Source organism: Anas platyrhynchos, chromosome 7 (genome assembly GCF_047663525.1).
Source record: "Anas platyrhynchos isolate ZD024472 breed Pekin duck chromosome 7, IASCAAS_PekinDuck_T2T, whole genome shotgun sequence".
NCBI lineage: Eukaryota > Metazoa > Chordata > Aves > Anseriformes > Anatidae > Anas > Anas platyrhynchos.
This window is the reverse complement of record NC_092593.1, coordinates 25,825,699-25,838,587: the sequence shown is the minus strand read 5'-3', so window position 1 is coordinate 25,838,587 and position 12,889 is coordinate 25,825,699. Positions and strand designations below refer to the sequence as shown.

The window sequence follows — 12,889 nt, the reverse complement described above, 5'->3', positions numbered from 1 at the left end:
CACCCTCCTCCCGCCCGCCCTCCTCTGCCTCTTCTTCCCGAGCGGGGCGGGGAATAGTGGCCAGCCCCGAGCGCTTCAGCTCCGACACTTGGCCGTGGGGGCTGTCCCGCGAGGGGTCCCTCCCGCGGCAGGGCTGCTCCGCGGGGCTCTGTGGCACGGGATCCGCCCGTCAGGAGCGGGCTGCTCGGCACGGGTCCCACAGAGCGGCAGCTCCCTTCAGGGCACGTCCACCTGCTCCACCAGGGGCTTCTCCACACACCACAGGAGAACTTCTGCTCCAGCGCCTGGAGCGCCTCCTGCCCTCCTCCTTCACTGACCTTGGCGTCTGCAGGGCTGCTTCTCTCACGTTTTCACTCCTCTCTCACACAGCTGTGGCACAGCGTTTCTTGCCTGTTCCTAGATACATCGCCACAGAGGTGCCACCAGCGTCGCTCACTGGCTTGGCTCTGGCCAGCGGCAAGTCTCTGTTGGAGACAGACAGAACCAGCTCTTACCTGACGTGGGGCAGCTCCTGGGCTTTCCTCACAGAAACTGCCAGAAACTGCCCCTGCTGCTCCCCCACTACCAAAACCTTGCCACACAAACCCAAAACACACACAAACGTGGCCATTATGTGTGAGGACCTGGCTGCATCCGCAAGGGAGCCTCTGGCCGGCTGAGGGAGGCTGGTAGTGAAGAGATGCAAGTGGCAGGAGGAGGAGTGCTGAGGAAGCTCTGTGGTGCCAGGCCTGCCTGGGCACGGCCAGGATACTGACACACCCCAAGCTCTCCAGTATGTGGCCAAGCCCTGATCTCTGTCCTGAGCCCAGAAGCCTCTCAGTGGGTGCCTGAAGGTCTCTGAAGATAAAGACAGTCAAGGAGCCCATTTCCCCAGGAGCGCTGTCCCACAGCACAGGGAGCTGCCCTCACCTCAGCGAGGCTCATGGCAGAGAGAGGCTCCAGGAATGGACAGACTGCAGTGATCTCCTCATGGTTGGTCACTTCTCTTTCCTCACATATCTGCACAGGAGCATAAATGTCTGAAAAGAAACAGACCTGAAACATTGCTGGGGGTGCCCTGCTGAACACAGTTCTTCCCACTGTGAGGAGGGAGGCAGAACAAGTAACCTGAGGTGTGGTGGGGTTGCGGGACCCCTCCAGGAGTGCGCTGGGGTATTCCTTGCCCAGGTCAGGCAAAGAAGCAAAGTCCCATTTGTCACAGCGAGGGCCATTAAGGGATTCAGAAGTGGTATGGTCTTTTGAGGGAAGTGATGGGCTTCTTTATAAAGCTCAAAAATGGTTGAAAACTGAGCTTGCTACACATTATTGCTATTTGCATAGACTTGTTTTATGATCAAGGCCTGGAAAGTGGGTTCTCAAATAAATGTGCATTGCAAGAAATATTTGAAACACTGCCCATGCAATTCAGACATGCTTACAGTTTGACTCTCCACACAGGTGCTTAGTTTGAAATTATGTCAGATAATAGTTCTCTATCCTTTTTATGCAGACAAAACTGAATGTAAGTTACGTACTTCAGCCCAGGTCAAGCTGCCATAGAAGCACTTTAAGGGTCATTGATGAAATGAATTGATTCATGCTGTTTGTTTACTTTTCAGTCTCAGCTATCTAAACAAATGTTTCCATTGTGAAATATTTGGGTAAAAACAAACAAACAAAACAAAACAAACAAACAAAACCAACAACAAACAGTAGCCAGTGAAGACAAAAATATGGAGTGTACCTGAGAAATTAGTTTCTGATTTTCATGTTACTACAACCTTATGGAAATCAAAACATCTGTCAAACTAATGACAAATATAAATATATATATCTGCTGAAACATTTGAATCTCCTCCCTAATAATTTTGCGACAAAGTAGGTTAAAGTGAAAGACACCATTATTTTTAATTTTCAATTTAAAAAAATTAAATGATGCTTTATATTACACATTTAAATGCAACTTTTATCTCTTTATGTGGGCACTCATTGACTTGGTATCTTTCAGGTGAGGTAGGGACACTTACTGCAATTGTTAAACATAAGAGATATTTTAGTCCTAAGTTATTTTAGTTAGTCATTTTTTTTTTTAATTTTTATTTTTTCCAGATCAAGCTTCAATGAGAGAAATACAAGCAACTGCTAGGTAAGTGAACTCAGTTATCGCTATGATATGTAGCTAGAAAGCAATGTTAGATGTGTCATTCATTGCAAAGGGTAAAAGCTTTCTTGTTTAGCTAGAGGAATACAAGAAAAGGCATTTCTTGATCTTCAGTCATGATTAAAGTGTAGTAACTCTAATTTATTTTAAAGTAATGCAGGTATAGTGGTTATATATGTTATTGAAAACAATGCATGTATAAAAATATTCCTGAAACTATTTGCTTCAGTTCCTAATGGTAGTGAGTTCCATGAGTTAATTATTCTGCTTTTCTTTTTGTCTGTGGTTGTGAAAGCTGAATGTGAGTGTTAATGGAGATGAGAAGCAGACATTCCTACATAGTTGTAAGGACAGGGTTCACTTTAGCAACTGACTGTCCATTTATCATATTACTTCAATTTTCTACTGTTGATATTCTGATTTAGTCAATAAAATGCCATTTTCTTTTCTCAACTGCTGTTTTAAATCAAAATACATGTCTGTACAACTAGATGGCAAAATAATGTTACTTCTGTGTTTTTCTGCAATGTACCAGTAATATATAACAGACTGGGCTGTTACATAGTTGATTTTCATTAATTAAGGAATACCTATTAACGTTTTGGTTTGTTCCCCTACTCATTAGTGTGGGTTTGTGTTGGGTCAAGGTGATCAGAAAAGTCCTCCAAAGTTTCATGGAGTTCTGATCTGTGCAGTGCTGAACAAATGCCTGGAAAGAATGAGAAAAGCTACTTTAGGTTAAAACACTCTCTAATGGTAGAGCTTTTGATGTAGGTGGAGGGCGTAATGACCTGTGACCCTTGTGACTTTGCATGACTCACAAGCCAACTTCATCCTCTTCTGTGCTTCACTTTGATAGGCTTCTGTCATCTGCTTGTGCAAGGGTTGTAGTGAAGTGTAACTGAGCAAGGCCATTGATGTATGCAACGGATGATAATACCTTTTCATGTGGATTTTATCCAGTTTGAACTATTAGCCATGAGAACAGTTTGAAGCTCATTCCAATCTATGGCTGTCTTTAGCAGTCATACACTTGAACAAGCACCCAGCTTACTGCTGTTATTTGTCTATTTTTACCTTTTACTACGTCAGTTTTGCATCTGCTTTAAAAAGTCATGCCAGTAACTATAAATAACGATAGTGAAAGTCGCTCTTTCACTTGACTTACCACATCGAGTTTGTATTTAGTAATGATTTAATTAAAATTTTGACTGCTGTGCTCAGTCTTTCCCTTGCATTCCTCTTTTACTTCCAGTGATGTGACTGTGGTTTTATGGAACTAGGTAAACTGATTTTATTTTGTCCCTGGGGAACTCAGAGACAGCATACATCTTCCCAATTGTCTTTCATTCATGACAGGAATTTCAAGCAATTTCTTTAAACTTTCTTCATTATTGTTTTGCTCAGATCTTTCCCACACATTTAGCTGTATCTTACTATGATAGTAACATCCATATCTATATCTTGTTTGGAGTTGGTTTGAAGTCCTCCATAAAATAAATTCCATCTTATTTTTTTCTGTTTCTCTATTATTTTTTAAAGGAAATGGTATGGGAAAATCTAAAATACTGGCTTTTGAATTAGGACTATTTAAAATACAGGAATCTAGCAGATTTATGAAAAAGATGGACGTTAGCATTATCCCAAAGAAGAAATAAGAAAGAGGTGGACCATTAAATTTTTCACCCGTATTAGAAAATAAACTAGATTTGTTAGTTAGTATTGGATATGAAGATTTTTATGAATTCTCATTTTAATATGGCATATATATAAAATTACTTTGTAATTTAAATTTTGAAAGCCAAATCAGAAAGAATGCCATCAGATAGAATTTTACAGAGTGTATAAAATGTTTAATTAAGCAGTAAAGCCATGTAAACCATCTGCTTCTGTTTAGATAGTCAAGATGTTACAGAGCCATTTCTTGTAATTTAAGACATCTATGCATTTTTGATTGCTTTAAAATTAGCATTCAGCTTTCCTGAGGACTTCTACAGAAAGTCCTCAGGAAATACACAGTGAAATATATAATTGTTAGCAAAGAGGATGTTCTGCAGAAATTCTGTTAATTTTACTACATTTTGAATTTGAAATTATCGACTTTGGCATTTGAGTTTTTTATTCTTAGTAGCTTTAAACGGATAAAAGCTGAAGTAGATAGACTGTGAGAGTTTGAAGGTTTTCATATCATGGATAGTGGGTAACTTAGGAGGATTTGGGCTTTATTTTTTCCATTCATCGGCTGTGTTTTTTTTCTGTAATCTATTTGTTTGGTGTCATATGATACAGCTCTTCGGGCCCTTGTGTTTGCAAACTAGTTCCCGCTTCAGGTTGTTAAAATCAACACAAACTCATGTTACATGGAGCTGGCAGGAGAAACTGAGCAGAAAGGATACATCTCTTCTGTTATTCCTGGTAGCAGGATTCCTGGAGAACCCTTGCACAAATGAAAACTACCTGCTGAATCCTAACTAAAGCCTAACACAGGAATTTCATAGCGTTCCTATCAGATTTTAAAATTCTGATATGTGGCATTTGGTGTTATAAACACTCAGAGTTTTATTCTATTGGAACTTAGTTTCTTTGGATTTTCTCTGATGCAATTGAAAAGCTGTTTGCAAGGTGCTTCTCAGAAGGACAGTTTCTGACAGTTTAGAAAAGATGAGAAGATAAAATGAGGTAAGACTGTGGGGGCAGAAGTTTCCTGTAACGTATACTTCAGCTTAAGGGTTTCTTCACAGATCTTGAATACACGACTCTACTTTCCATCTGACTTGATCTGCCAGTGGTTAATCTTATGAATTCCTGATTAAGGTTCTTTAAGGTGTTTTTCCCTTGTACAAGCCTTTTTTTGCTTTCTTATACCCTCAAAGAAAAAAATTATATGTTTTAATGCATGGTTTAACACATACAAATGTTGTTATAAGAGCATGAAGTGCTAACAAACACTTAAAAAGTCTTTTTTTAAGTAGGATAATTTTTTATTTACAAGTAAGGTTTGAGTTGCAGCATTGTATAAGGTTTTCAGATATATTCTCTGAAGAGGTGTTCAGAGATTGCTTTTTTACCTTTACGTGGACTACAACAAAATTTGACAGATTTATTTCCAAAAGTCCTGTCTTTCCTCTACTCTTAGTAATGGCTTAACAGTTTTTTCTAACTCAGTAAAAATTTAAGGGTGAAGGTGACTAATTTGGTCACAACGTATCCATAAACTTCCAAAAAAAACTCCATATCCCCTGAAGTGAGACTTTAGGTAGAAGTGGGCATGCAAACAGCCATAATGTAACAGATGGTGTATTTGTCCAAGTATTTCATCATTTGATGTTTTAAATATTGGTGAGTCAGTTCTTAAGTTCCTAGTATCCTTGAAAGTTTATTTATTTATTTATTTTATTTATTAAACCATAGTAGTAACAACAATGCAGCTCTTCAAAAAAAAATAAATCTAAAACCAAGCAGAAACCTTCAAAAACGATTCCAGATGTGTTACTTTGGAGAGATTAGCAGAGACAGTCACCTGTTAATTGCATAAAAAAGAGAAGAAAGAGCAAACAAAGCATGGGAACCACTCTTAATGTTGACAATATTTAGTAAATGGGCAAGATGGGCTTACTGTTTCTCATTAATTATTGGTTAAAAATTTCCCAAAGGGAAAATCTAAGCATCCTATTTTTATAGGATTAGATAGCATCTTATTTTTATAGGTGAAATATTTAGTTTCACATTTTTAGCATCCTATTTTAATTCTACTGACTTACTGCCATTTTGGATGCTGCACAAGTACTTTTTCACGACTATTAGCTGCCTGGCATGTTCTTGAAACAAAACAAACAAACAACAACAAAAAAGAAGAAAACAAAACTAAATCAAAACATTCATGTTGCAGCACTAAGATTACCCATCTTCACAAACTGCCGTGGTCCCATGAACATCAAGTCATATTGCGTGACTTTAAACTGATGATATGAATCCAGATTAAATGAGACAGGTCTATATTAGTCTTCCTTCCTCCCTTCACCACCCAGCTTTCTCATTCCTCAGCATTAGGTCTGCTAGCCTGTATGTGTACGTGCGACTGAATGCTCTGCTCCAGGCTGAAGCCCAGACTTCCAGCACTCCATTCATGGGCTTATGCCTAAGTGTTGTGCTCTTTGGAGTGTGGTTACTTCTGGTTGACCATCTAGTCCAAATTTAGCTAGACTGTAACTTTGACTAGAAACGGCTCTGTTCATGGGAAGAAGAGAGAAAAGACAGAAAGAAGGGATAAAAGTCAGTGATCGGGCACATGGAGTTGAGGTAGGCAGAGCTGGACATTTTTAGACTAGAGGATATAAAGTCATGCCCGTCAAAGGGAGTGAAAGTGACTGATGGGCTCATACTGGGTTGGTTATTTAAAGATGAGTATTTTTCAAATTATTGGCTTAAGTTGTGATCTTTTACTCACCAATGAATTCACAAAAATAGTTCCTTTGACGTCACAAACATTATTCTTGTAAATGTTCTTCAAAGCGAGGGCTTTGTGATTGGGCTGTATGGTGCTATTTGTGGAGGGCAAGTCCTCTCATCAACATGCAGGTATGTCACAACTGTATTTTACTAGTCTTCATGCCTCAGTATTTCTTCAGGGCTGTTATATTTCTTCTAACCTGAACCATAACACTCAGTGTAGTGGAAACAATATGTTTTTAACAAATCTCTACATATTCTCATGCACTGTAGGAGCAAGCTGTGTGGCAGCTTCTTTGAAGACTAGAAACATAACTTTCTGCTGTCACTGAGGTTTAAAATCATCCTCCCTTGGGGTACAAAGATTATTCCTTTGGTATATTTAGTATTTTACCACTGAAGGATGGAGCTGGTGTTTGCCTGCTGTTGTTGGCAATGATAAAATGATAATGCTACCCCTTCCATTTTGCAAGCAGATAAAGGTTTATTCATATTCTAGCACTGGAGTATCAAATTGTGTACATGTATGTGGCATGTTAATATGACCTTTTCTACATATGTTGTAGCTATCTTAGTATACAATAAGGTTTTTGTATCAGATACCATGCTTATTTTGATTTCTGCAGGTGACAATGTAAGTAAAAGCCTTCCTTTCTACTGGTATGACACATATTGTTTATAATTCTAACTGTAAAGGGTGCTGCAGTTTATTCCTTTTCTGAGTTAGTACAGGGAATTTAAAACTGATTGCCTTGCATTGTCCATCTGTTTACCTTGTATGTGTAATTTTAATGAAACGAAAATGTTTAAGAAGCCTGATAGGAAAAAAAACAACGTATTTTACATTTCTTGTGATTCATATTCAGTTATCATTAATGAGCCTGAAGAACAGTAACCAGCTAAACTTAGCTCATTAGTTTGGAGCTGATGTTAATGGTATTATTTTTATCTATATTCCTTCAAAATTGGTCCCTGTGCTCCTGTTAGAATTCATAATCCAAAAATAGATGCTTAATTTGCACTCTGAATCATCATATAGTTTTAACTTCTATGATGAAATTGTAAGAATGTGAAGATATCTAATAAACACTAGCTTTTTGAAGTATCTATCAATTCAGCAAGTTTGCCCATGAGATACTTGCAATAAGCTTACGTGCTAAAGACTAAATGCTGGGTTCAAATGTCCAGTGTGCTTGCTGGGCCGGATCGTGAGCAGAGAACTCTGCTTTCACTGTGGTGTGAACTGGCGTAGTTTTATGGAATTGAATGGGAGTTGTCACTGCGTCCTCAGCACAGCTTTGGAAATCTCAGCTTCCTGCAACTTCTTTAGTAAGTGATATTTGAATGAAGAAAGTCTGTTTATGTTTGATTGTGACTCTGTGCTCAAATGATGTTTAAAGTGAAAGGCCGTAATAATCGTGATCTCTTGTAAGCAAATTATGAGGATATTAGTAGGGCTGTTAGGTCTGATTTCAAAGTAGGAGGAAACTGCTTAGCACACGTGGTCTGAGTTCTGTAGGCAATTTGCATTTATGTGCACATGGAAAACAAACGGAAAAAAAAGACAACATTGAAGTGCTGTATACTTAAAAAAAAAAAAAGATGATATTTCTGTGTGCAAGTGTTTGCAGAATTTAAGTCTGTACAATCAAGGTAACAAATCTGACAGTTGTAGAAATGCCATAATGTATTAATGTGATCCAAGAATGTATTGAAACATGGTGGAAGCCAAAGCAACTGTGATTCATTTTTGTTATGTAAACTAGCATTCATACAGAGACTGCAAATCAAGATGCTTCAACCCTGACTGTCTTTGATGTTTATTTTAAACATGTAAGCATTTTTTAGCTGGTTGGCATTTGTTCAAACATGCAATATTTACTAAGAGCTTTGTAGCTGTTTTCAAAGTAAACAGCTTTAATATCAGTATTCATTTTTGTGACATTCAGTGCATTAGAAGAAAATGCAATGATTACCTCTTAAATCGGGTAGAGAAGAGCCTATTTGTCCTAAGATCTATTTCTCAGAATACCTGTCTCAGTAAACTGTGGTTAACCAGACCTCACTGTTTGCATAGTTCTGGTCATGTTTCCATTCAGGAAGTCCCCCCAAAGATGGAGCTGCCTGCCAGAATGGGATGGTGCTGTAGATTGGCACCAGGCAGAGTGGGCACAGGGCTCCACAGGGCTGTCCTCACCAGGCGCTACCTTCTCCTTACTTCTTGCTGGCAGCTGCAGCGCATTCTGTTCGCAGGACATGGCAGGTGCCAGCTTCATGGCAGGAAGATGCCAGGCTCAGCTGAGAGGGATGTTTTTAACTCTCATCTCCTTGGAAAGGAGAAAACCTGGTTGTCTCAGCTAGGATGCAGCAATTTAATGCTCAGACCTCTCAGTGTTGACTCCATCCTGTCTACTGATGGCGTCAGTGCTCCCAGAAGTGTGCTGCCTAGCTTCTGGGTCAGGAGTATAAAAGGCTTAGCCTCAGCTCAGCCTCAGGCCAGACATGCTGCTACACTAGCAGCAGTAAGGGCGTGGAGCTGCAAAGTTACCCTGCTGGGGGTTGGCCGCCGTGGCTGCTGATTTCCTATGTAGACAACTGGTTTAGAGGAACTATTTAATTTATTCACGTTTGAACATATTTTTTGTAGGATGTTGTTATAAAATGGTTTTAATCACAGACTAAATGTTACTATGCTTTCAGATGGTGTATTGTAGGATGCCATGCACTGAGATTTTGTGATACACATTTACTGAAAACCTTTTAAATAAAATATAGAGATACCAGAAGGGGTTCTCCCTGAAGAAATCTACCTTGATAGTCATTCATTCCTTTGATTATTTTTCAAAAACTTACCTTCCAAGCATGCTCAAACAGCACATTTTTTACCCAACTCATGGGGAGCTGTAGGACCTATGGAAAAGAAAGCATGCTAATGTGACTTCAGGGCACACTGAGCTCTATAAGAAGTCCTGAATTGGTTGTAAACTTACTTGATGCTGTGTATAATATTTGTTAGTTCTTTCCAACACAATAACAGATGCTAGCATGTTTTATTAATGGATGAAACTATAAGGAAGATTTACCTGCATTAGTAACAGAAATTCATGTGATGTAATTATTTTGCACTGAAGCATAAAGAAAGGAAAATATATATCATATAACGGATTTATTTCTATTTGTCTTGGTGCTTACAACCCAAATACAAAGTGCTTTTCAAAAATGATTAACTTTCCTAGAATACTGTTGCTCTTGGTCTGGGGTCCTATTTACCAACTGGACTCTGATGTACACGTATCAAAAGCCCAAGGGACTGCACGATTCCATTCAACCTGTTCTTCTCTTAAGCAGTGTCACTGTTATTTTAAGAGACTATAAAGAAAATTTCTGTGCTCAGTCTGTGTTTAAGGAAAACTGAGATAGCCAAGGCAGCAGGCTCTTGTTATACCTTTTCATGGCCAGATTGCGGAGAATGACTACGATATCTGTCCTAGCAGTACTTAGTACTTAGCAAACAGAAAACAAGAAATATGAAATAACTGATAATCTGCAGCAAAAATCTATGACAACTCTTCTTAACTGTTCTGAAGGAACCTTCAGAACTAAGAAGACATGTCTTAATCTAGTAATATGCTTTTTTTTTTTTTTTTTTTTAAGGTACAACATAAGATAGAAACTGCAGAGCAAAACGAGCATGAATACTAGCATTAGGAAGTGAAATGAGCATTTTTGGTTTGTTGTATCTCTGTTAATGACAAATTAATGTTAATCCACATGTTTATTTTGAGTTGTAAATTATATAAAACTAAGTTAATTACATAATTGTAATTGTCAATTTTATGAGGCAGTAGTGCTTTCTTCATTCTGGAAGAGGCTGCATGTCTACAATATACTGTTTCTCTGAAGGCAAAGGCTTTTTTTTTTTTTCTTCTTCTCCAAAGAGTGGGAAACAAAATAACATAAAAACACAAGGCTGGAAAGGTAACAGCTTATTGTTGTAAAATTAATGTATTTCCTTCCTTAGAATTCATCACTGCTGGTTGTATTAGGTGGAAAAAGAGGTACTATATATTTGCACCTCACAGAATTATGTCAGGGAGCATATACAGTCTGCTTCACCTTTGCTTTAGAAGAAAAAAGAATGACAGCAGCTTTTTTCCTGGCTCAGCTTCTCCCCTATCTGTGCTTGTTCAGCTCTGCTGCCCTGGTGTATTTGGTGGGGGAGAAGACAGCCCAGCCTCACCCTGTTGTTCGCCATCTTCCCGCCACACTCTGTCTTGAGGGGGGAAGATGAGCATAAGTGATGTGTTATAATACAGCTTTCCATAGCTGATAGCAAAAGTTGCCCACCCACACTTCTTGTGCTCTTCTTTAATTACTCTGGAGCTAATAATCTGATGGCATGTTCTCATGTTCATACTGGTACAAAAGTGTCTACTGATGTGAATTAAACAAGATCAAACACTAAGGTAATGCAACTTTTATTAGAATAACTACAAAAACTTTAAGTGGTGTTTGAGGGGAAAAGAATGTTTTTCCATACTCTTAACATATTTATTTCAAGATCCATTTTTTTTTTCATACAGATGGATGGTTCCAGCTCTACACTTTGCTTCAGGTTTTTGAAATATCTCAAAATTTATTTGGATCTTGTGGTAAATATATACAAGAACAAAATTTACTGTGCTGCATTAAGAATTTAATTGATCTGTACAAATACACAAAATTATTTAACTGGGAATGTAAAATTTTCTCACTTGTGCTATCTCAGAACTTTTTTTTTTTGAGAGGAACTGACTATGATGTTGATGCATATAAATGATCTATGCAATCTTTTTTAATTCAAAGTTTGTATCAGAGAAAAGACTCTAGAGGGAGCCCATTTCACAGTTTTCTGCAGTGAGAGAAATTGCTTTACAAAGATAATAAATCTATTTCTATTAATATGTAATTTAATGTAAAATCTTTTCTGTCTCTGAGATGCAGAAGAAATTATCTTGGCACTGTAGGACACTTATTTACCAATATCTTTGGAAATTTCTCAGTTCATAAAGTCATTGCCATCTCACCATTATCTGTGTTTTTTGAATGCTAGGGAAGATTTGTGGTTGAAGAAATACTATTTACATAATAAGAGACAATTTATGACCATTTTCTTTTAAAGAAGTTTCAAGGCACCCTGAGTGCAGTAACACAGAGAAAAGGCTTTCATCTGTGCATCTCGAGGTGTTCTACTTGTGCAGGCAGTGAGAAAACAAGAAATTTGTTGAAGAGGTCGGAATATGGTATTCCATATTTGTGAAAGCATATATATTGCATGTAACTTCCTGCTACACATCAGTAGGCATGTGAAATTTAGTTTTAGTTTTGTAGTTGTGTTTTTTTTTAAGCCATGATTTGTGACTAGCTAGCCATGTGTCCGGTTTCCAACTGGCAGCAGACTTTGCATAGTGTTGCAGCAGCTTGGAGTTCATGGCTAGAGTGATAATTTAATTTTAGCTTGTTGATTGCATTTTTTCCACGCTAAATAAATAAGCTTAAGAATTTATCAAGGTGCTTGTTCAAGACAGGTTATTTAAGGTTGTATTTGCACCATATGATGCCCTTTCTACCCTGTAAGGTTGAGTTTCTTTCCCAAAATGCTTCCAGAGTGACAGGAGAGGAAGAGCAGGTGGTGGTGCCCACACAGGCACCTCCTGTTAGTCATGGTGCTTGCTCAAGTCCAGGAGATGGGAAGCATTCCCAGCTTTGGTCTGGATGCAGCTGGACTCACCCAAAGTGAGAGTGGAAGTCTGGATCAGAGTTTAAAGCACACTTTAGTTTCAGCTGCTTGGCCTTGTACACATTGTGCTGGATACCTTCATTTCAAGGCACTGGGAGATGGAACATTTCCAAAATGTATATGAATAGAGAACAGTGGAGAAAAAAGCTCTTGTTTTGATAAAATGCTAAAACAGAGGATTTATTAATTCTGAGTGTCAGATTCCATATTTCATGTAGCGATTTGCAAGGGATTTAGTACTGAAGACATTCAACCTCCTAATTGCACTTTATGTTTAGTTTCTTGGTTTATAAACGATAGAGCTAAATCCATCAAAAATCTGTTTACAAAGTCAGTATTCAGTATTAGATGCCTTTTGCTTGCATTCAATTCATTCTGTCAGGCTTCTAGCTAACACCAAGCATTTCTTCAACACTTCACGTTAGCAGAAGATTATGTAAGTGTGTACTGCAACTTATTCACAGGGTAACTTGTACCAACATGGTATTTACAATTCAAATAGGAACAGAAATGTATGTAAT

The 12,889-nt window shown here is 38.3% G+C and overlaps 1 protein-coding gene across 3 annotated transcripts in view; it reads left to right on the top strand.

The window, feature by feature from the left end:
* PDE1A (phosphodiesterase 1A) overlaps positions 1-12,889 on the top strand; it is a 221,846-nt gene that overhangs the window by 6,236 nt on the left and 202,721 nt on the right. The window contains exons 1-2 of one of the 3 annotated variants that reach the window (XM_072041054.1): positions 42-972; positions 2,089-2,125. In XM_072041054.1, the coding sequence (XP_071897155.1) occupies positions 2,100-2,125 (26 nt within the window). In that variant the 5' untranslated portion in view covers positions 42-972; positions 2,089-2,099. Of the gene's footprint in view, positions 1-41; positions 973-2,088; positions 2,126-6,652; positions 6,719-12,889 lie in introns of those variants that run through there. The other 2 variants (XM_027461479.3, XM_072041055.1) reach the window with 2 other exon arrangements.